The 21984-nt window shown below is 38.9% G+C and overlaps 1 protein-coding gene across 1 annotated transcript; it reads left to right on the forward strand.

Moving 5' to 3' along the window:
• Positions 1 to 42: 42 nt before the first annotated feature.
• Positions 43 to 9710, forward strand: NHLRC3 (NHL repeat containing 3). The gene is made up of 7 exons (XM_067291544.1): positions 43 to 143; positions 1428 to 1580; positions 2413 to 2560; positions 3068 to 3268; positions 4456 to 4547; positions 6222 to 6334; positions 6846 to 9710. The coding sequence occupies exons 1-7, from the start codon at positions 96 to 98 to the stop codon at positions 7072 to 7074; spliced, it is 984 nt and encodes a 327-aa protein (XP_067147645.1). The 5' UTR covers positions 43 to 95; the 3' UTR covers positions 7075 to 9710.
• The last annotated feature ends 12274 nt before the right edge of the window (positions 9711 to 21984 follow it).

Below are 21984 nucleotides of genomic sequence, written 5' to 3' on the forward strand. Positions count from 1 at the left end.
GCGGCGGCGGCGGCGGGCGGGGGGAGCGGCCCGCGGCGCCTCCGCCCCGCGCGGCCTCCGTGACGTGGAGGAGGCAGCCGGGGCCGCGGCTCGCCATGGCCGGCGCCCTGCTCGCGCTGCTCGCCCTGCTCTGGGGCTCGCAGGTGGGTGGGCCCGGCGCTCCGGGGCTCGGCCGCCGGCGGGATCGCGCCGCGCCGCCTCGCCTCGCCTCCTTGGCGGTGCCCGCTGTCAGCTTGCTGTGCGGGGAGTTCGTTTTCTGTTAGCTTCCTCCTGCGTACTGCCTTTCCTCTGCCTTTTCCGTGTTAGGTCGTCGTGGACAGGGCTGTACGTGGGATTCTGGGTGAACCCTGTGTTATTTTTTGTGAATAATGTTACGATACGTCTAATAATATTCTTATGCTTCTCTCTTGGAGCTCTCTCTTACGTAATCGAGGATGTAAGTGGGTTCTCTCACGGCTACGTTATTTCTGTGACTTGCAGCCTCTGTATGATAAATGTGCACGCTGGGTGAGTGTGTACAGTTTGTCGGGGGATTCGAAACAGTACATTCTCCGTTCATAAGAGAAATTTTTATTAATCATTGAGCCTATAAATTTGCACTTTTTACTGCTGAGTTTCCGCCCTGCTTTGTTTCTCCAGCTTTTTCTTCATGATATTCGTGTCTCAAGCTGTTCTTAATTCTGTACCGTTAACTTATTCCCACTTCTGACAAGGTTGTTAACAAAAATGTTAAGCGGCGCTGATCCTTGAGGATCGCCAGTCATTATTTCCTAGTTCTAGCCTGATCCTTCCATTTCAGTACTTTGATCTCCGTCTAGTTCTTGTTGCAAAGTAGCTGCACTTAGTTTACGTTCTTTGGCTATAAAAATAAAACAAAAAAGTAGAAGATTCTTTTTTTCCATTATACTTAACAATGTATACAATGGCTTCAGTTTTGCTATCCTAAAGTTCCTCATTTCTAAGATGTATTTTTTTTTCTTGATCTGTATTTTCTTTTTGTTCTGCTTTTTTGCTTGTTTTCATATCTTTTGGAAGTGATTATTCATTCTGTTGCATTTGGAACCTTTTCTACTATTTTTCTCTTTGGGATGATTTACAGATAATAATAGCAACTTTGATGTAAGAAATTCCAGGATGGTTTTTTTTTGCCGTAAAATTCCAGAACTCCCCAAATCCAAATGACTTCATTAGCTAATTTCCAGCATTTGTCAAAATTTTCCCTTCCACAGGCTAAAACCATAGCTGTAAAGCTATATCTGTTTATTTTTCTTCATTTAAACTGGACAAATCAGTTTATCATACTTAGTCCAAAGTTACTTTTTATTGCTGATTCTTCCGTTCTTCGTATTCATTAAAACTGGATCTAAACCAGCATCCCTTCATCATGGAATTTAACTAGTAATGGATCTTTATTTTTATATTTTCAGCTTTTAAAAGCATTTGATTACTTCTCTCCTTGGAGTAGACAGCAACAGTTGTACAAGCTGGATGTAAGCTGGCCTAAAATTCCAGAATACTTCACTGGTCAAACATTTTGCGTTGCTGTTGACTCTCTTCATGGTTTGGTCTATGTTGCACAAGTGAGTGAGAATACTAGACTTCTCTGCTTGTTAACCTAGTGTATTTTTGCCTTTAGAGTGTCTGGTTTAGATTACAATATATAAAAATAATTATTATTGTATCAAAATTAGAAAAAAACAGAAGTATAGATCTCACTGCTTTTTAAAACAGTTCTGGGACCGTACCTGTCTGATGCTTTTAAAAACATTACATTTTGGTGGTGTGGGCACCTGATGTAACCTGACTGAGTTACAGTAGCTGTCTGTCAGCTGAAAAGCCAGGGCTCAGTGTCTTTTCTAACTGTAACATAAAATTCAGAGAATGTGGTTCTGAGGCAACTGTTTAGTCCCCTTCCCCTCTTTCGGTCCTTCCCATGAAATCAAAGCATGCAGCTCTTGCAGGCAGTTACAGTAATTGGAGTTTCATGTGTTGGTAAAGTGGTGGGTTTTAATTATAAAGCATAGCCTAAATACTTAGAATATGATGCAAGTAACAAGTACAGTTACAGGTTTTGTGCCTTTGTTATACTTGGTGTATTTTTCAGCAAGGAGATAAAAACAGGTTTCAAAAAGAAGAACCAAGATAGCTGCAGGAGCTTGGCTGCTCTGAAAGTTGGACTCTGATTCAAGTTGAAAATCTAGAATGAGTGGAAGGTTTTGCGTGCTAAACTTAGACTCTCCTCTCTCTTTCCTTTTCGAGTTGGAAAAAAAATGAGATCTAGCAGTATTTGACAATCTCAGGACTCTTCCATGGTTGATAAAACGTTGCAAAAACCTTTCAAAGAAGAATTTTCAAAAGTATAATTATTTGGTTAATATTTTTTAATAGACTTTTTTTTCCTTGCCTTTTCAGAGGGGAGATAACATACCAAAGGTACTTGTGTTCTCAGAGGAAGGCTATTTTCTTTACTCATGGAATAATACAGTTGAAATGCCTCATGGTATCTTTGTATTAAACACCGCAACAGATAGTTCAGTGTGGATTACAGATGTTGGAACAGGTATGCATGGTGGAGACATGACAAGTATTAGGCAGGGAAGAAAATGCTAATACTGCAGATACTACTTTAAACAGCTCACTTATTTAAATAAGGCTCTCAAACAGTGCTGAGTCAGATTTGTGCTCTTCTTGCCTTGAACAAACTGCTCAGGTACTACACAAAATAATTTGAGGGCTCATGAGTTGCTGTGTGTCTGTTTATAGCCTCTCAATTTAGCAGCGTAACTTTAGCTGTTTGTCTGGGAGAAGGATCAGGAAAAAAGTATCTTTTGGCTAGACTTGTCTTCTGCTCTAGGTTTGGTGATCCTGATACAATGGATGAATACTGTTACAGCCTATGGATTTACTAGCCCGGAATCATATGCTCACTATAGAATTTTTTCTGTTGATTTGTTAATCTTAGTTTAAAGTGTCAGGAATTTTTATGTTTAATCTTTGTAAGCTGTTGTAACATTTATCGTTTTGTTTTGTTAAGACATTCTTGCACTTTTTTTATTTTTTAATTCAGGGAAATACGGGCACACTGTGAAACAGTATAGCCCTTCAGGTAAACTTATGCAGATCTTGGGCACACCAGGTAATGCTGGTTCAAGCTTGAATCCCCTACAGTTTGATCAACCGGCAGAGATCTTTGTAGAGGAAACTGGGGAAATCTATGTTGTGGATGGAGATGGAGGGATGAATAACAGATTGCTCAAACTGTCCAAAGGTATGGAAAAAGTGAACTTGCACAGCAGCTGACAACTGAATTTTGACAACTGAAACTTGAATTTTAAATAACACAACTTTAGAAAATTAATAACTGGGACTGGGTGCAGTTCTCATTTAAAATTAGTTTGAAGACATTGTTAGATTAGAACCTGATTTATTGCTGGTCACTTCAGAAGAAATCTCCCTATGACGAGTCTGAGAGAATGGGTTTTTTCAGTCTTGAGAGGGCTAAGAGGAAATCTTATTGCTGTCTTCAAGTCACTAATGGGAAGGTATAGAGAAGACAGAGCTACACTTTTCCTGGAGGTACACAGTGAAGAACGAGGGGCAATGGACAAAAGTTGCAAGAGGGGATGGGCTCCAGTTGGATGTTGGAGGGAAAAAATTCTTCGTGAGGGTGATCAAACACTGGAACAGCTTGACTGAGAGGCTGTGGAATCTCCACCCTTGGAGATACTCAAAACTTGATAGGATATGAGCAACCTGATCTAACTTTGAAGTTGGATTTGTTATCATGGTTAGTCCTGCTTTGAGTGGGGGGTTGGACCAGATAGTGTTCAGAGATTCTTTTATACTGAAATTATTCTGTGATTCTAATTGCTTTGCTTATATTCTCCAGTTTTGGACAGTGAATAGATGGTCAACGTTGATTAGGGTAGTGAGTGAGAAGTCTGTGCATGTCCACAGTTAGGGACTAGAAGAGGAGTTGCTGTTTCTCCTTTGCACTGCCCACTTCATTAAACAGTCAGTTAGCTAACATCCAGTTTGCAAAACAGTAAATTGTTAAAACTCAAAGTAGACTCAAAACTGCCAAGTAACAAATGTAAAAAATCAATATAGTAGATGAATGAATATCATAGTCGCTCAACTGTCTCTCAGTTTTTTACACAATACCTGACATAACAGAGCCTTGGGCCGTGCCTCCTGAGCGCTAGTGGTTGCATTTCTATAACCATAATCCTGTGACTACTACTAATAATGCAACATTCACTGTAGTCATTCCTGTACTCTCTTGGATTTATGTATCAGGAGTATTGGGTCTAAAAACTTTGGGTTTAGAAACTCTGTCTTTTAAAAATAACTCAAAATAACCTTGCAAGAAATGACTTCAAATCAAAGTTAAACTTATTTGTTGTTTCCTTACCATGATTTTTGCTTTTGTTTTTCATGGTGTTCACTATTTAGATTATAAAGAGATATGGCTGCGTGGACCAAATGGGACTGGCATCGGTCAGTTCAAGATTCCTCACAGTGTAACAGTGGATTCTTTTGGACGGGTAAAGAATAAAAAGAGATTTTTTTTTTTTCATTTTCCCACAGAGTTGTTTACATGTATTTGAATAATACAAAGTGTATTTTTTATTTTTTTAATCAAACTGTTGTGATCTGGGTTATTTTATGTGGCTTAGAATCTTCAGTGGGATAGCAGTCATGAGCTGAAGCTTCATACTGAAGATCCTACTGAGGTACCTGGCTTCCAGGTTAAGAAGTTGATTCTGATCAGTTACATTATCAGTGTCCATGCAGCAACAGAGTGCTCTTTTTGCAGTTTCTAAGAGGTTGACATTGTTAGAGTACAGGAGAATTATGTTCTCTAACAGATGTCTACCAAAGTGCTTTGGCACCCACACCTTCTTCCTGTGACACTTTATGAAGTCTTTCTCCTGGGAGACTTTGGCATCTCTTCAAAGTTTCTTCAGGAGACTTTAATTTCATATCTAGAAAATTTCAAATAAGCTTAAGCTGAAGGTAAGGCCCTGATTAAGCTGTGGATAACTGTCCTTTTCTACATGCAGTTCAGCATTCAAGATATTACTTCTGCTAGGTGTTAATCATAGTCTGGCTTTCACCCCTGCTGGTCTTCTAGAAGGAATTGTGTGATTGCTCCTTAATCTGCTTCAGATCTGATTTTCATCAGATTGCTTAGCTTAAAAATCTTATATTAGTAGTTTGAGCTAATTCTGTTGATGTTGTCTGAGCCAGAATAGGAACATACACGTAAATCACTTTTCTGACAAAACTCAGGCGGGAAGAAGTGCAGGGAAATGGCAACTTTGGGTAGAAAGGTAACAGTGAATACATATATTCACAGACAGCAGTTGTGATGGCCTAAGATCTTACCACCTAGGTGGCGTTGATCATTAGCAGAGGTTAGAAACCATTGTCAATTCCTAGGAAATTTGAGAGAATACTGTAATAGGGTTTCAGTGAAAAATAGTGAGATAGACCTGTTTATTGCTCTCTTTCAGGTGATATCCTGAGAAAATTATAAAGTTTGCTTATCTGACTGAGGGGTTGTCAACAGCCAAAGTTTCAATGATTGTAGTAAGTGAGATGCTTTCATTGGAACCGTCCAGTGGTATTGCTAGCTTACAGTGTTTGTGAACCTAGTTAGCATAGGATGAAACAGAGAGAGATAAGCCCCACAAAGTTGATTAGACAAAACATGCTGAAAATGCCCTTGGTTCTTAAGTTGCTCAATATTTGTATTAAGATTAGGCATATCAGAGTTATTTGCAGATGCAGATCTCACAGGCCTAGGTCATGAAATGAGACTACTATGTTGAAAAACAGAATTGTCAGTGGGTGACAAAGCACTGTCTTTACAATTAAATAGATCTGTATATGTCCTCACTTTTTTTTTCTCTTTTAAAGAAAAGGTCCTATGGAATATATCCATATTATAGCCACAAATAAAGACAAGACTTGCTGTATAAAGTCTCTATAAAGACTGACTTCTCTGTTAAAGTGGTATAAAATAATTTGTCTATCTTGATTTTAAGGTTTTATTTTACATCTGGAAGTCATACTTATTTAGCCATCTTTGAATGTGGAGGTATATTCTTTTCCCTGGTATACTTCTTTTTGCTTCAGGATACTTTGTTCACATAAGAAACTAATGTGTTTGATTTGTGCTGTTTGTGAACAGCGATGATTTTTGTGCTTAATAGGTATGGGTTGCAGACCGAGACAACAAAAGAATCCAGGTTTTTGATAAAGTCACAGGGGAATGGCTGGGGTCTTGGAGCAGCTGTTTTGAGGAAGGTGGTCCATGTTCGGTCAGGTACTACTGAACAGTTTTTCTAGAAATATACAATTACATAAATAAAATGTACACTTTTATTGGTGAAGTGTAAGGTTGGTATCTAGTGCCTGATCACAAGGAGTTAACCAGTTTAAGTAATAGGGAGCTGGGCCCTGATCCCATGAAAAGGATGAATCCTGGTATGACATGGGAACCCTGACATCATAACAAGCCCCATGGATTTGAATGCAGAACTGGGAACTTCATTTTAAATTTGTTGTGTTTTGTTGGTCCTACTGTTGCAACCTTTGCAGGAAGAAAGATTGTCTTGAACAAATTTTCTGTAACATAATCTGGCTCAAGGAGCAGCAACATTTAAAGCAAGGCTTATAGGTTAGTTCTTTACTTTTCACTGCATTTAGTCTGTTGTAGCCCTCAAAACCCCATATCTTAAGAAAGGGGGGGGGGGTTGTTTAAAAGTACATGACTGTGTTAACATGAGATGTCATATGGAGTTCATTATTCAAAAGAACGCTTCTGTCTTTCGTAGGTTTACTGCCAATGACAAGTACTTGATTGTAGCTCAGCTGAATATCAACCAGTTATCCATCTTGGCAGCACCACCTGTTGGCTCTATTGGGAACTGTGTTGTAGTCAACACAATCCAGCTGGCGGATGAAACCAAACCACACCTTGTGGATGTAGACATGAAGAGTGGAGCAATTTATGTAGCGGAGATTGGAGCCCAGCAAGTGCAAAAATATGTGCCCTTAAACTGATGGTTTTCCACAACTACTATGGCGCAAGCTATGTGGCATGTAAGACCTACGATCACCTTTTCTTGAGTTTTCTGTAGCTTGCGTTTCCTTAATACAAGCACAGAACATTGTGCTCCTGAAACTCTAAGGCTCACAAACTGCCCTAGCTGTTCTGCAGTCTTGGAGAAATACTTGGTCTTGGGTGGTCACTCAGTTTACTGAAGTTATGGTGGCTTCTCTTTTTGATGCTTGGATTTGGAAAATGACTTTGATAAGTATCTTAATTTTATTTTATTTTATAAATTTTTATAAACACAGTTGCTGTTCTTCAGTGTCTAGAGTTTCATCTTGAGATTCCTCTACCCATCCTGCATGCATTGCAGAACTAGCTGAGAGAAGTGATCTAAATAGTTGATTTTTCTGGGAGCCAAACACCTCATTTTAATGTTTCTTCTTTTTTTTTTTTTTTGATCTTTGTGCTAACACTGTCCAACACTGAATACAGTGTGACATTATGGTGTTGAATGAGATGCTGCTGGATATTGATGTCAGTGTTGACACTGGCATTTGCTTTAGGCGGATAATGACATCAGCATTGAAATCAAAGTTTTTAGTCCCAGCTAAAGCAGTCAAGTTTGTAATAGGTTTAAGTTAAATTGATATCAGGCACTTCAAACTAAATTAAAAGTGTGTGCACAGCAGCCAAGTACTGATTCTTAACTAAATTAATTCTTGACCTGACTTGATTTATATCAGTGTGAGTTTTCTGTTCCCCAGGATTTCATAATGGAACATATTGAAGTTCGAGTCATTTAAATTCCTCAAGATAAACAAATCAGAATTTGTTAGAAGACTCTTGCTCAGCATCAGGGACCTGGAAACATATAATGTTTTCCTAATCCTACTGACTTGAAGCTCGGTCAGTTAACAGTAATGCATCTATCACTTTGTTTTGGGGAAGTTTAGCTGCTTTATAGTCTATCCTTAGATTTCCCCTGCCCCCTCAGCAACAAATCCATTAATGTTTTGCATAAGTTTCTTCTTTTGAAGGAACTTACCCCAATATACTTGCAGAAGTCTCCAAGCTCTGTTCTGAAAAGGTATTGTCCAACTCATTTTCAGATTTTGTGCATTTGCAGTGGTTTCTTCACATACAATTCACAATCCAAATTGCACAATTATTCTGCTTTCCTCGGTATGAATACTGGTTCAGAGGTCTCCTTCCATTCCCAGTCCAGGGTGGTTCCAGTTTTTTTACATGTTGCTAGATGGTTTTAAGTTTGTTCATTTCACAGCATAGTGGGAAATGGGCACAGAAAAGTGGGATGGAGGATGGGCATGGCAGGCTAGACTGAGACAAAAATGACTTTTATGGTGAATAACTGAGTTCCTCTCTAAAGCTATGGACCCACATTCCTTGTTCATCTACTTGCAATGAAAGCTTTTCAAAACATTTGGGAGGATTTTTGTGTTTCCACACACTTACTCTATTGCAGGGACTATTCTAAATGCTAATTACAGGCTAAGAGAGGCATTTTTTCCCACTTCCTTAGATAGGGTTATGGGAAATGGAATTCAATGGGAAATATCCACTTCAGTGAATGTCATCAAAAGCAAATGCATCTTAAATTTGGTGAGTTTCAACATGTGATCTACAAATTGCTTGGTCAGTAGATGGGAAAGCTGACCAGGAAAAGCAGGTTCATACATGTTATGGAAAGTAACTCAGCTGTGGAGCTTGATGTCCTGATTTCAGTGCTATTTCAGATTGATTCGCTAGTTACAAATGCTTTGCTGTTGGCTATATCCACAATAACAAAAGCAGATCTAACCTGGCTGCCCTCATGCCAATCTGAGAAGAGGGAGTTCAGGGTTATACACTAGCAAATATGATCCATCATTCATGTGGTGCTCCATGGGAGCTTGTAAGCCATATTTATTGGCTGAAAAGGTAGCAGTACTTTCTCTAGACCTGGGCTCCAAATAGTTTTGCAATGTGTTGTGTGGATTTCCTAACTAGGTCTCTACTAGCTCAGGGATCTCTGCTATGTGTGCCATGTAGCTATTTCTTACCTACATGAGGTGAATTTCTTTTTAAAAATATTACCATAATATCATTAACTATGTTTGAACATATCTTGGTGGTATAAGGGATCCAGACACACCCACTCTTCCTCAGCAACTACCCTCCTTATTTGTTTGCTCTTTGTCACATCCATTTAAAACAGGTCTTAGAAGCTCTCTGGGAACGTGCTTCTCTGTCCAGTAAAGGAGTAGTGTACTTTTGGATGTTGACAAGTAACTTATTTATACAAGTCTGATGCATGGATCTGATTTCAACTCTTTTTTACATTTGCAGCCCCTAGAGGTGGGGAGTTTGATTGCCTGACTTCACTGAAATAGGCTATGGTGCCAAAATATCTATATCTATATTACATCTAGGCATTGGGTATCTGCAATAAGAATGTTCATTAGTGACTAGTATGAGATGATCAGACTCCTTTTCACCTCTGCGTATATGAGCACACTGAGAAAATGATTAATTTGTGCATTTACTTGCTAATTTTGTGAGGGTTTTTTTATGTATCATCTTGAAACTGATCTCTGGAAAATTGCATTGTAGGATAATTTGGTAAAATAAATTTAGGATTTCCCAATGTGAAAGTCTTGGGCTATTTATTTCTGTTTTAATGTCAAAACATTTCATTGCAATGAATTACTTTTCTAAATATGGGGTCTGCAGCACTTGAATGTTGGTATCAGAAATGATTAAATACCTTACTAAAATGGAATCTAAAATTCTATGTTGTATTTATACATTACTATTTCTGTGGCCCATCTATTTCACATCATTCCAATTTATGTATCAAAAAATGCACATAAGTCTCTCTTCCAGATGTTTTCCTCTGAGTAATTAGTAAAATAGGATGATGACTTGCATAAGTGCCTGGTATAAAAACTGTTTAAATGGTATACTCTTTTTACGCTAATAAGGAAATTAAAAGCAAACTAACAAAAACACTTCTTAATATAGAATCAGGATTTATTTCCAGAAGAACAATTTATTTAGTTTTAAGAAGAACAAGAAGGGACTTGTTTATAGGGTAGAAATACTTGCACAAGAAGAAAGTGTTCACTCAACAGTGTTTGCTGAACAAAGAAGAAAACATAAAACAATGTAATTGCTATAATCCAACAAATTTTAATGTAATTATGAGATGCCAATTTTTAAGTGAGAGAAATTATCATTACAACATCCAAGTAAAGGAAATGAGGATACTCCAGGTTATGGTGTCTCCAAATTTGCATTTTTTTTTAAATTGATCTCAGTGTTTAAATAAATACCTCCATTGTGAATTGGATGAACATTCCCCAGAAGGTCAGACCAGATCAGATCCTAAGAGCTATTAATGCAGTTCATCTTGATTTTCCTCAGTGATGGTGAACAGCCTTTTTTGGGAGTAAGTATTGTGTTATTATGGTCAACAATTGTTTAACTATATCTGTCTGGTCAAAATAAAAGACCCTGGATAAGTTTTGTGCCAGGAAAGATCAATTTAGCGAGGCTGAACTAGCTCAAAATCTAGAGGGGAAGGTGCATACAGATATTTGTGTGTCTGCTCATTACTGTGAGTAAAGTCATTGCCTTGAGGTGATTTTGCACCTTTTTGATGCATAAAGGAGTTAGTTATCTTAGTTGATACTTACTTTCTTAACAATTTGTAACCTGAGAAGCCTTCACAAGTGATCTGTCTGTAAGAGGTGAGTGAGGAAATGTTTGCGATCAATGAAGTTGCTTACTTAAAACATAAGAGGGCACCAAACCCCTGCTGATGCATGGCATACTCAGCTTAATTATATACTGGTAAATGTAAACAGCTGATAATTTCTGAACATTTGGAATAAGTCAACAATAATAATGAATTACTCCAGACTTCCTTTCTCTTTTCAAAATAGACTGCTTTAAACATAAGCAGATAATTGTATTAGAGTCACTTTGGCATCTCGTTACTGGATTTATGTCCATCTTTTATTTATTTCCATTATTTTGCCTAGGTGAAAAAAATCAGTAATTCAGTGTCCAGAGACTACTGGGTATGTGAATTGATTCTTCTCTTCCTTTTGCCATTGATTTCAATGGAATTACTCCTGATATGTTGCTTTGGAAACATAATAATTTATAATGCTATGACTGCAGCAGCATAATTATACCAAATGAGTAATGCCAGTATATTTCCCTACAGAGATTACCCTGAATGAGATTAGAGCTAAGCTTAATGGGTCTGATTCACCAGTTTCATTGTAGTCCTCCTTTCTCAGCCTTTGTGTAAACCTTGTTATGATGTTTTATTATTGTTATTATTTTATTCTACATTTGGGAGGTTTGCATCTGCAAAAATTGTATTTGCCAGCAGTTAGCACCAACAAACTTGAACATAGACATATTACATTATGTAAATATTTTAAAATATTTGAGTATTTCAGTGTTCGTAAAGCATCTCTTAATGTAATGTTGCTTACATGAAATTTGAAAGCAGGAGCATATCTATCTATTCATGCAAGATGTTTTGTTTCTGCATTAGAGGCAAAGCAACGCTAGTATAAATGAGAGATGAATAGATCTATTTCATCATAAGATCACGTGTTTCGAGGCTGAGAAAACCAAATATGTTTGTGTAACTGGATTTGCAAAACAGAGGTGAAAGAACCTTGGCCAATTACCTCAGGAATGAGACCACTAATTTTATCTGAGCAACAATGTAATCTCTTACAAACACATTAAGACTTTACTTAAGAAATCTAACTCTTGAATAACTAACATTTGTGTATTTTAGTTTTTCCGAATGGTCAGTAAACCTTATCATTAAAAAGGGAAGGCTTTATTTTCAATCTGGATTTATTTGGTCTTCAACCTTAAGAAAATGTTCAGTTTTCTTCTTTCAGTTAGCTTAGATATCTAATAAGGGAATTTTTTTTCTTATCCCCCATGGAGTCATTTACAGATGATGACTGAGTCATCTCTTGCTCTGCTCCTTGTGTAAACTGTCTAGATCAGAAAACTTGCCTTGCAGTGGAAAACAAGTAAGGCTTTAATTTCAAAATATATTCATAGTTATTTCTATTAAAAATGGATCCAAAAGAGTTCTCACTGCTTGATAGGAAGCGTGGATATTAGAACTGTCAGCACTAAGCCTATATTAATGCTATGTGCTTTACAGGGCTAATACTACCTCCCTATAATTTGATATGCCTTGAATTTGTTTCTAGCTCTCAGCACGGTACTGTCTCTGACAGTTGTCAAAAGATCTCTGGTGACTAGGTGGTCAAGGTATAAAGGAACCTCGAAGGAAGAGTAGGCCTTAAGACTTGTAAAGTGAAGTTTTCATCTGCACTCACTGGTGAGGAACTTGGCAAACTTTTCATGTTGTAACACTTCTTGACAGGGTCTTTATCAGAGGATCTGACTGAAATTGAAATGTCAGCAAAAGACTTATTAAAAAAAACTTATAAACTGCTAGCAGGTGTTTATTTCATTAAGCATTTTCAGAAGATTTATGAAAAACTAACTTTTGCTTAAAGATGTCATGGTATCAGAGGAAATAAAAATGGCAAATATGGTTTAAAGAAGTAAAAAAAGAAAAACCTGTGTATGAGGATTCTGGAGAGGACCAAAGGAATTGACAGCTGTACTCTGCTAGTTGACATAAACTGTAATAAAAGAATACATGTATTATATCCATAACCATGAAATGCTGAAGAAAAGTCCATTTTGCTTTTGAAGAGAGAAGCCATGCCTTGCAAATTTATTGTGAGTTTTTGGAAGAATCTCTGAGCGTGTATGTAAGGAAGAGCTGGCTGATACAGTTTGCTTGAATTTCTGAAAGGCTTTCAACAGCATCTCTTGCAAATATCCATAAAGAAATTATGTGAAATAAGAGGGAATAATTATGGATGACTAATTAAAAGATTACAAATGAAGTATATCAAAAAGTAGTTCTGTGCTGCTCAATATGTTGATAAATATCTGGAAATGGACTTGGGAAGTCCGGGACAGAATTTACTGATAACATCAAGTTATTCAGGCTAGAAAAGACAAAAACAAGCTGCAAAGAATTGCAAAATGATAACATGAAATTGAATGGACATTAAAATGGCAAATTAAATTTATCATTAACAAATATCAAATCAGGTACAAAGGTAGAAAGAAACCTAATTTTATATATGCTATGATAGCTTTGATCTAGTATATTTGCCATTTAGGAAATGATCCTGGTATCATAAAAGATAGTTCTATGAAAATATCAGCATCCAAACTCAGCAGCAGTCGAAAGACAAAGACAATGATGGAAGTTATTAGGAGATTAACAAATGGTCAAACAGAAGACATTTCAATGTGAAGATGCGAATTCCTGGTGAACGCTCATTTTGAATGCTGCAAGCAATTTTGGCTCCTCTTCCCTCTTTGGTGGAACTAGAAATAGTACAGAGGGGGGATGAAGAGTCTGTTAAGAATCTTTGGCTATAGCCAACTATCCGTGTTCTGTACCAGCATTTCATCATTTAAGGCAGCTGTGTCAACATGCCTTCTTCACTATAGCTGCTGCTCTGAACTGATTTGGCTTCAAAACTTTGTGTGGAAGTGTAACCTGTCAGCATGCAAAGGTGGGGCAGCATATTAAGATGGGCTAAGAGACATATGGTGTCTACTGTGCAGGATGAAAAGTTAGCTGAAAAGGAAGATAAGTCTTTGCAAATACCCTGATGTTTTAGGGTCAAAGAAACTTTTTGAATACACCATCCAGTCACAAAGTCCATTCATAGGTCTTACTGAAAAATGGGTTGATGAAGAGTTTTTCCAGTCATATACTCTCATATTGAGATCTCCTAATCTTTGTACTTTCAATCAAAAGTTGCTTCAGTCTAGTCAGATTTGATGTCTTCACCATGTCATGCCATATGGCAAATGTCCACTGTTGCAAAGTCATAAGAAACACTATACTTGCTGTATCAACAAAAAATGCAAAAAAGAGTTATGTTTTTCTGTAACACAGCATCACCCATGGACTGACATAAATGTGAGGTGGCACAAACATAGGTGCAGCCTATTCTTTCCAATAGCTGGAAACCAAAAAGGAAAACAAGATATAACGGTCCTGTTAGCTCCCAGATGTGGCCTCCTTATATGTTCCAGTTTCAATATTCATAGTACCGAGTGATTGGTCTGTAAGCCATATTTATCTCTAGAGTGATGTTGTAAATAAGAAAGAGAGGAAGATACAATCCCATTAGGGGAATATACTTCAACAAAGTGTAAATCTTATAGTAGAAATATGTCTTTAATCAATTAAGGAGAAAACCTGAGGGTTGGGGGGAGGACGGAAGAGTGATTCTACCTCATGTATTCCACAATAACTCTGTAATAAAGTTTGCAACATCTTACTTCATGCCCAGCCTAATTGCAGAGCTTTTAAAAATGGAAACTCTAGAGAATTACTATGAGAGGGGAAGATTATACTGTACCTAAGGGTTGTCATGAAGTCCCTTCAGGATCTTGCATTAATGGGGCTTTATGACAGGTGCTGCTACCAGACAACACCAGGAGAAAGTAAATTTGTACCATCTATAAAACAGCTAACTAGCTGGAGGAATACAAAAAACTTGGGATAATTTTTAAGGTTACGCCTTTTGAATTAATTTGAAAAAGATGTTCTATATTTTTATGAAAATGCATGGCCCAGCAGAGAGCCTATGATTTGCATTCTATATAATTCCCTTTTTTTCTGATAGAGAATCAAGTCAAGGAAGACACATATCACAACCAATATTTACTAAACACCTTTTACTAATTAAGCTGTTGTTATTAATAGAATCAAGCTGTTATTATTAATAGCAGATAACTATTCACAGTGCATTCACCTACCCCCTCACACATTTCACATGCACAGTTACCAGGCTGGAGCATCATTTGGGAGGCCCACTCCAACCACTTATGTGGAGGCAGAGGGTCACTCTGATGCACCAGTGGCTCTAGGATCAGAAAGTCGCTCATGGGGTCCTGTTTCATGAGGTGTCTATATAAACCTCTAGTCTTTGTGCACATGCAGCAGCCACCGCCTTCTTGGATGTGGCCCACACTATGCAACCCATTGATAGCAGTGTGTGCTGGCAGCCTTGGACAGGTATGGCCAACATTGATGTCCTGAGTTTGTCCGTTCGTGTGGGTCCACCGGGACCGCTTGTCTCCAGAGCTCACCAGGCCATGGTGGGCTTTCATAGGCCACCTCTCAGTGCCTACTTTCCCTCTCCACAGCCAGCTGTTTTCTGGTCCATTCACACACACAGGTAGCTATGAACCACATTCACACACTCACCCAGAAGGGGCTTTTCTGACAGCCTGTGAATGCAGCTTGCCTGCTGCCTGCCCCATGTCCTCTTCTCTTTGGCTTGACCAGAGTGAGGAACATGGCAGATTACATTACTATGAAGTTCTAACTTCAGAGGCTTTGTGACCTGCAAACACAGTTTTTAGCAATGCAAAGGTCTTCATCCCTGTGCACGGGGACCTGGTGGTGTGAGGGAGAGGAGGGCAGACTGCGAGCCAGTACAACCTCACAGCTGTTGAGTGCCTTATGTTAAAAGAATTTCTGTTCTAACTAGCTATTCCAAAGAAAGACACAGCATATCAGAAAAGACAGACTTGCTGGCAATCTTAGAGAGGTCACTTCCAAAACAAACCTGGCTGTAGGCTGGCCTGGAAATACCACTAACTGCAGTGAAATTAGGGCAGCCCTGTGGAGCCGTTGTGTAAGGTTTGGTGCATCAAGTTTGTTTCCCCTTTGTGCCCCTCCTGCTCTGCTTTGAATGCAAGCGCTCCTCAGTCTTAAGCCCTCAGAGCACCACATTTATTCTCCAATGGAGAAAACAAACATGCTGCTATTGTAAAATTCATAGTAGTCTGCAGACAGGATCATGGCAACATTTGCAAGGGAAAATAATATCTTCCATTAGCCCAACTGTGACAGTTGGAAATTGGAGACAAGCATTTGGGTATACAAGCCCTTGCATAATTTCTTTTTACAACTGTCTCACTTGGTCTAATAAAAGATGTTACCTCCTCCAGCAAATCTCAGCTTGCTCTAGAAAGAGGACTCATGTAAGAAATTTCAGATTATGTATATAGCATCTCCTAAACACACACACACACATACATACACATAAATGTAGCAAAAAGGGTATATGCAGGAGATGCAGTGTATATAATCTAACATTTATATATGTATAGATAAATATATATATGTGTGTGTGTGTGTGTGTATATATATGTAACATACATTTTTTTATTTCTTTTTTTATTGGCATAGTGTGGGTAACAGAAATGTTGGGAGAGAAGAATGGTAACAAATATTTCTATACTGGAGCTGTCCAAGCCACCCAGTACCAGTTGTGTTACCTGCTGTGCTTGTATTGTGCATACATGGAGCACAGACAGTCTTGCCCTGGAGGATCCATTGCCAAAGAAATGGACAGGTGTGAAAAAAAAAGCAGGATATGATTCACTAAGACAAATGTGCTAATCTGAAATCTCCCTGCTTTCAGAAGGAGGCCCATTTTGGCATGAGGGAGTCATTACATCAGCTCAGGTGTCCTAGAAAGTGCTATTACGCTCATCTTACTCACTGAGTTAATTCCAGTGTTAGTGTTTTAATGAATTTTATGGCTTCTTCAGTTCTCACTGTTCTGCTTGTGGGAAATTTCACCTGGAATAAGAAAGAGATAACGGCTACATAGCTCAAAATCTTTATCAGAGAAGAAACCTTTGCAGCTTGATCAAAAAATCTCAAAGCTCATTAATTAATTAAAAAAAAAAGTGCTTGGAACTATACAATACATGAGATGAAAGCCAGTGCCTTGCTAAGAGAGCTTGATGTATAAGCACATCACAGATATGGGAAAACTAAGAGATAGGACATTCTGAGCACCTTCTAAAAAAATTTTATTATAAACATTCTTGTAAGCCTGTGGAAGAATTTATTTTTCACTGTGATGTGGTTAGAGGCAAATCCAAATGAACAAAGAATTCAAAATTTAAATAGACCTCCAGTGGCATTTAATGAAGGTATGAGTCCATGAGACCGGCTAGAAACATCCTTTTTCCTAGACAATGCTTTACGCAAGCCTAGTCAAATTAAGTGTGATTAACAGTGCATATTTTAAAGACCTAGACAGACACTTTCCCTGGGATAGTGGTTTCAAAGCTGAAGTGCAGATTAGACTACAAATCAAGAATGGCAATTGATGATATTTAAATAAATACGAGCCACCGAGTGGCTTGGAAATCCCTTCCCCATCCCTTGCTCGGCCTCGTCTCCTCGATAAGCCAGAAGTGGCGAGTGGCAAAACTGGATACGTCCTCTGAAGCGTAATAATTAAATGGGCTGAAATCTGAACAGATGAGCATTCAAAATGCAAATGCCGCTGCTTTTTTAAATTCAGCGAAGAGTTTATTAGCCTTTTATACAGATAATCAAACACAGTGGGGGAGGGATGAAGGCCAAAATTAAAGGAATTCTGGCAACCTTATTTCACTCTTGTTACCAGATGAGAGTATTTCAGCTGCTGCGGTTGGCTTAATTGCCTGGCCTGAGTTTTTAAATGGGTGAAAGCAAATCTGGAGTCTTGTGTTGACCCCTTCCTCTCTGTTTTCCCTCTTGCCCCACAAAGTAAGGGAATAAATAGGAATGGAAAGCAGGATGCTGCTCCCCTACCCCGCAGGAGACCAGGTTTCTCTCCATAGCCTGGCTGAGCTTTCTGAGTGCCCAAAACTGGCTGCTTTTTCCTTTGAAGCAACCCCACTCACCATCGGACAGCCCCAAGGGGAAGCAGAGGGAGAGGGAGTGACACAGATCCTGCACCACGACTCCTCCTGATTTTATGCACTCACCATATGTGGGGGCCAGTGTTAGACCCTAACCTCTAGTGTCCTGTTCTGCTTCTTCAGAAAGGTCCATCAAGATAATCCCAGGGACTTCAGTGGATGTATGTCTGTGAACATATGAACTGTGTAAAGCTAATTGTGTCACCAAGTCGAAAGTTTGTGATACTTGTCTTTACTACACACTGACTGTGTTTGCTTCTAACCTCCAAAGCTGAACTATCCGGGCTGAAATCATCCATGTGGGGGATTTGCTTTAGCTTCTGCTGAAATCAGTGACTTTTAAGAAAGTATATTGTTTCCCATGTATTTAAAAGAATTATAATACATAGAGAAGCTGTAATACCTTCTTACTAAATATGGCTTGAAATTCAGCAAAGGGCATGGCCTCTGCATGAGATAATTTCCACTTGTTATTCCTGTGGAAAATATGTCAATGTTTGGCTGTGCAGTGAGCCTGGAGAGGGCCCAGGAACTGGGGACTGGAGGAAGAGCATCCAGCAGAGGACACCGAATGAGATAGGAGCCCCTGGGGAAAAAATAAATTGGGCAATCATATTATTAAATATTATAGCCATGATGCATGTGTGGAAAGGACAGATTTAGGGTAACACAGATAGCATTGATTCTGACACTTTGTAGTTTTTTGCCTGCTTGAGTTGGCAGACCTAGTAGGGTTTTTAATGTCTGTATGTATATATAAAATAATATTTTTTGACAATGTCTTTTTAACCTGCTAATCCTATTCATAATTCACAATACCTTGGTATGCAGTATAGCTCAATGAAAATAACTATTGTGTAAAATGAACCCTAAGAAATGTTTAAAATTGCAATGAAGAGAGGGCTTTTGGTATTACTGCAAAAGAAACAGTAATCAGTGTTGCAGGAGGTAAATTTCTTCTTTGGATCTTAGTTGCTATTTGCAGTTTTTCTTATCGCTATGTCTGATGGTGTTTGCAGTGTATGTGCTTAAGTGGAGGGGTGGAAAACTCTTTACTGGACATCTCAGGGATCTACAATAAAACCATCCTTCATGGTTTATCAAAGAAGAGCCAGTTACTCATTTTTGTTACTTCTGAAATCAGCTGTATCTTTTGTTCCTTCTTAGGTTTAAATTTTCTTTCTTCTCCTCCTGCCTGTACTCAGATACGTATACAGTGCAGGTCAGTGTCACCTCTCACAATGTTAGCTTTCATAAATAGTTTTTTAATGAAAGATGCTTCCTATCTTTTGCCCATAAAGATTGGAATTTGAGCTACAACAAGAAATATTAAACAAATAATTTCCTATACTGAGCTATAATAGGTGTTTTTCTCTTTACACCTCTTCTAATTACTATTACCTCTTCTAATTACTATTTGATGAGCTGTTATGTGCTTAAGATGTTTCTCCAGAGTATTCTCCTAGATTCTGGTGATCGGAGTTATGTTCTGGCTGGTCCTTTCATCTCCTTAGCATCTTATTACTTTATGAGTAGTCCTATCTTGCTAAAATTTGCAAATCAAATTCCTTTTAATTTAAAAGAGGATGATTTGATGGTAGTGTCTGTTGGGTTCAGTTAAAATAAATCAAAACACACTCACTGTAGCTGAAATTGTCTTGAAAGCAGAAAGGCAGTTGCACTGTAAATCTGCGGAGGCGGAGGTGATGAATTATACTGTGAAAGAAAATGAAAACCAGATGGCACTTGCCAAACCCCAACACAGCGCCGTTATGCCTAGCGGAGGCACAGCCCCACAGCACGTACGCAAACCTGCTGCCTGGATCCTGACCAGGCTGCTGCGGGGGGTGAACTTCGAGTCTCACCAAAGTGTCTGGTGACCTGGGGGTTCTGCGTGATTAAGATGAAGCAGAAGCTCAGGCTGAGCGAGCCCAGGACTAGAGACAAGGCGAAGGACGGGCCGTTCGCTGGGAGGCAGGAGCTGCGCCGATAGCGGGAGGTTTGAAGTCCAAGTTTGGAGACTGTGGTGCTTCATGCTGCCTTAATTACAGATCAGGCATCACTTTACTCTTGAGTGGCTGTGAGTAGTTTGAAAACTGCAACTTCAAACGCGCTATGCATCCCAGTTCGGTATAGTAGGAGACAAAAGTTGTAGGAAAGATTAAAATCCTGACTGCACTGCAGTCAGTAATAAAATTGCCACTGCCTGCTGCAATAGAAACAGGATTTGTCCTTATGCAAATACACCAAGCTTGTGCTAGTTCACCTAGAAGCTTCAGGAACAACCAGGACCCCAGTGATGAGGGCTGCAGCAAACAGCAGCAGGCAAAACCTGATGATGGAGGAATTAATGCTAGAACTGGGTTGTTTCTGCTGCTCCAGAGCATTTGCAGTATACAAGCTGGGGAAAGGAACTGTAGGTGAAAGGAAGCTTTTGCGCAGAGAGTTATTGCTTATTAAATGTTGTTCAAATTTCCTTGCAACTTTAAAGTAGATTTTCCAATCACCAGATGAGTCATTCCCCTAATCCTCTTTATTTTGCCAACAGACAAGTAAAAAGGCCCAGCTGATATACAGCCTGGCATATGCTGTTTTATGATTCAATTTACTATTATAATTGTTTGTTGTTCGGCTTTGTTTCTGTGAAATTGATGGATTATAATAATTATTTTGCATATTGTATCTATCTTTTAGTCCTTATATTTAGAAAGGTATTTGGACCAGTTTTCCTGTAAGTGAACCACAATAGGGGCATGCAGGTTTTGTTTAGAAATATCTATTTTCATCTTTATTAGCAACATACGCTATTAGCAACGTTAAGGAAGAAAATCAATCCCCAAGAAAATCTTTCTAGACAGTTTTCCATCTGTTAAGATATCATGGTGCTACAGGATTAAAATTTGATCATCTCTACCTGACAATTCTTGCTGCTCTTGTCACAGTTAAAAATATCTTGAGAAATGGTCAAATATGCGCTTGATGACTGAATAAGATAATTTATAGAAGTTATGTCCTCTTCAGCAGGTATTTACCACCCCACTGTTGAGATGCAGTAACTGGCAGAGTAGTGCAAAGTAAAGTATGAATCAAAAAGGGTGATGCTAACCATTACCTAGGTACGCTCCTGGAAGAGCTCTGCTGTGCTATAGCCCTGCAGACGTTCAAGGTGAGCCATGGGTGTTTTGTTTGCAGCAGCGTGTGGCACAAGGACATATACCTGTGCTGGGAGGATCAGAGCCATCTGGATGGCACTGGAGGACAACGAAGGTTGGAGTTCACCCATGGTGCCTCCTGGGAGCAGTCGCTGGGAAAAACTCTCTCCAGAAGCCTGCTGGGGCTTGGTCTTGGGAAAACTTGAGCAAACAAAAAATTCAGCAGAGTTGAGGGTGCAGTGCTCAGGCTCACTCCCTGCCCCACGCTTATTTAGCAGTACTGGCACACCTGGAGTCAGCACCTTGTTTTAGCCAGAAGAGTGTCACCAATGAGCAGAAGGGAAGTGACAGGAATCACATCCATCACTGCACACACTCATTCACTGCCAGGAAGCAGGCATTCCCATGGGATGCTGCTAGTTTAATCCAGAAAAAAAAATCTGGCAGGGAAGGAATCTCTTATCTCTTAAATCAAAATGCCTCTTGGGGCTTCTCCCGAGGACCACAGCATGTGCTCCATCTCCTGCTCACGGTCTCATCTAAGCTTATGCTAAATACACTGATTTTTTTGCACAATATTGAAAATATGTATTGCAGTGCAGTCATGGAAATTCCTCTCTTTTTAGTAGGATTGTCTGCCTGACTAATAGATAGTCCTTCAAATGAAAGCTGCCCTCAACTCTGTTCTCTCACTGAATTCCAGCCCAGCTGAGAGAGAAGGAAACTCCAGAGAAGTCCTGCTCGCTCTGACAATGATCAATGCCATTGAGCAACATGTAAAGGCAATCTTATTATTTATTTATTGATTGATTGATTTGCCATCGTTAATCTCTGTTGTACTGCTGCCTGCTCTCTCTCCCCATTGGTTAAAAAGGAATGCTACTTTTTTTTTTTCCAAAACGT

The sequence above is a fragment of the Apteryx mantelli genome, chromosome 1, assembly GCF_036417845.1.
Source record: "Apteryx mantelli isolate bAptMan1 chromosome 1, bAptMan1.hap1, whole genome shotgun sequence".
NCBI classification, from domain to species: Eukaryota; Metazoa; Chordata; class Aves; order Apterygiformes; family Apterygidae; genus Apteryx; species Apteryx mantelli.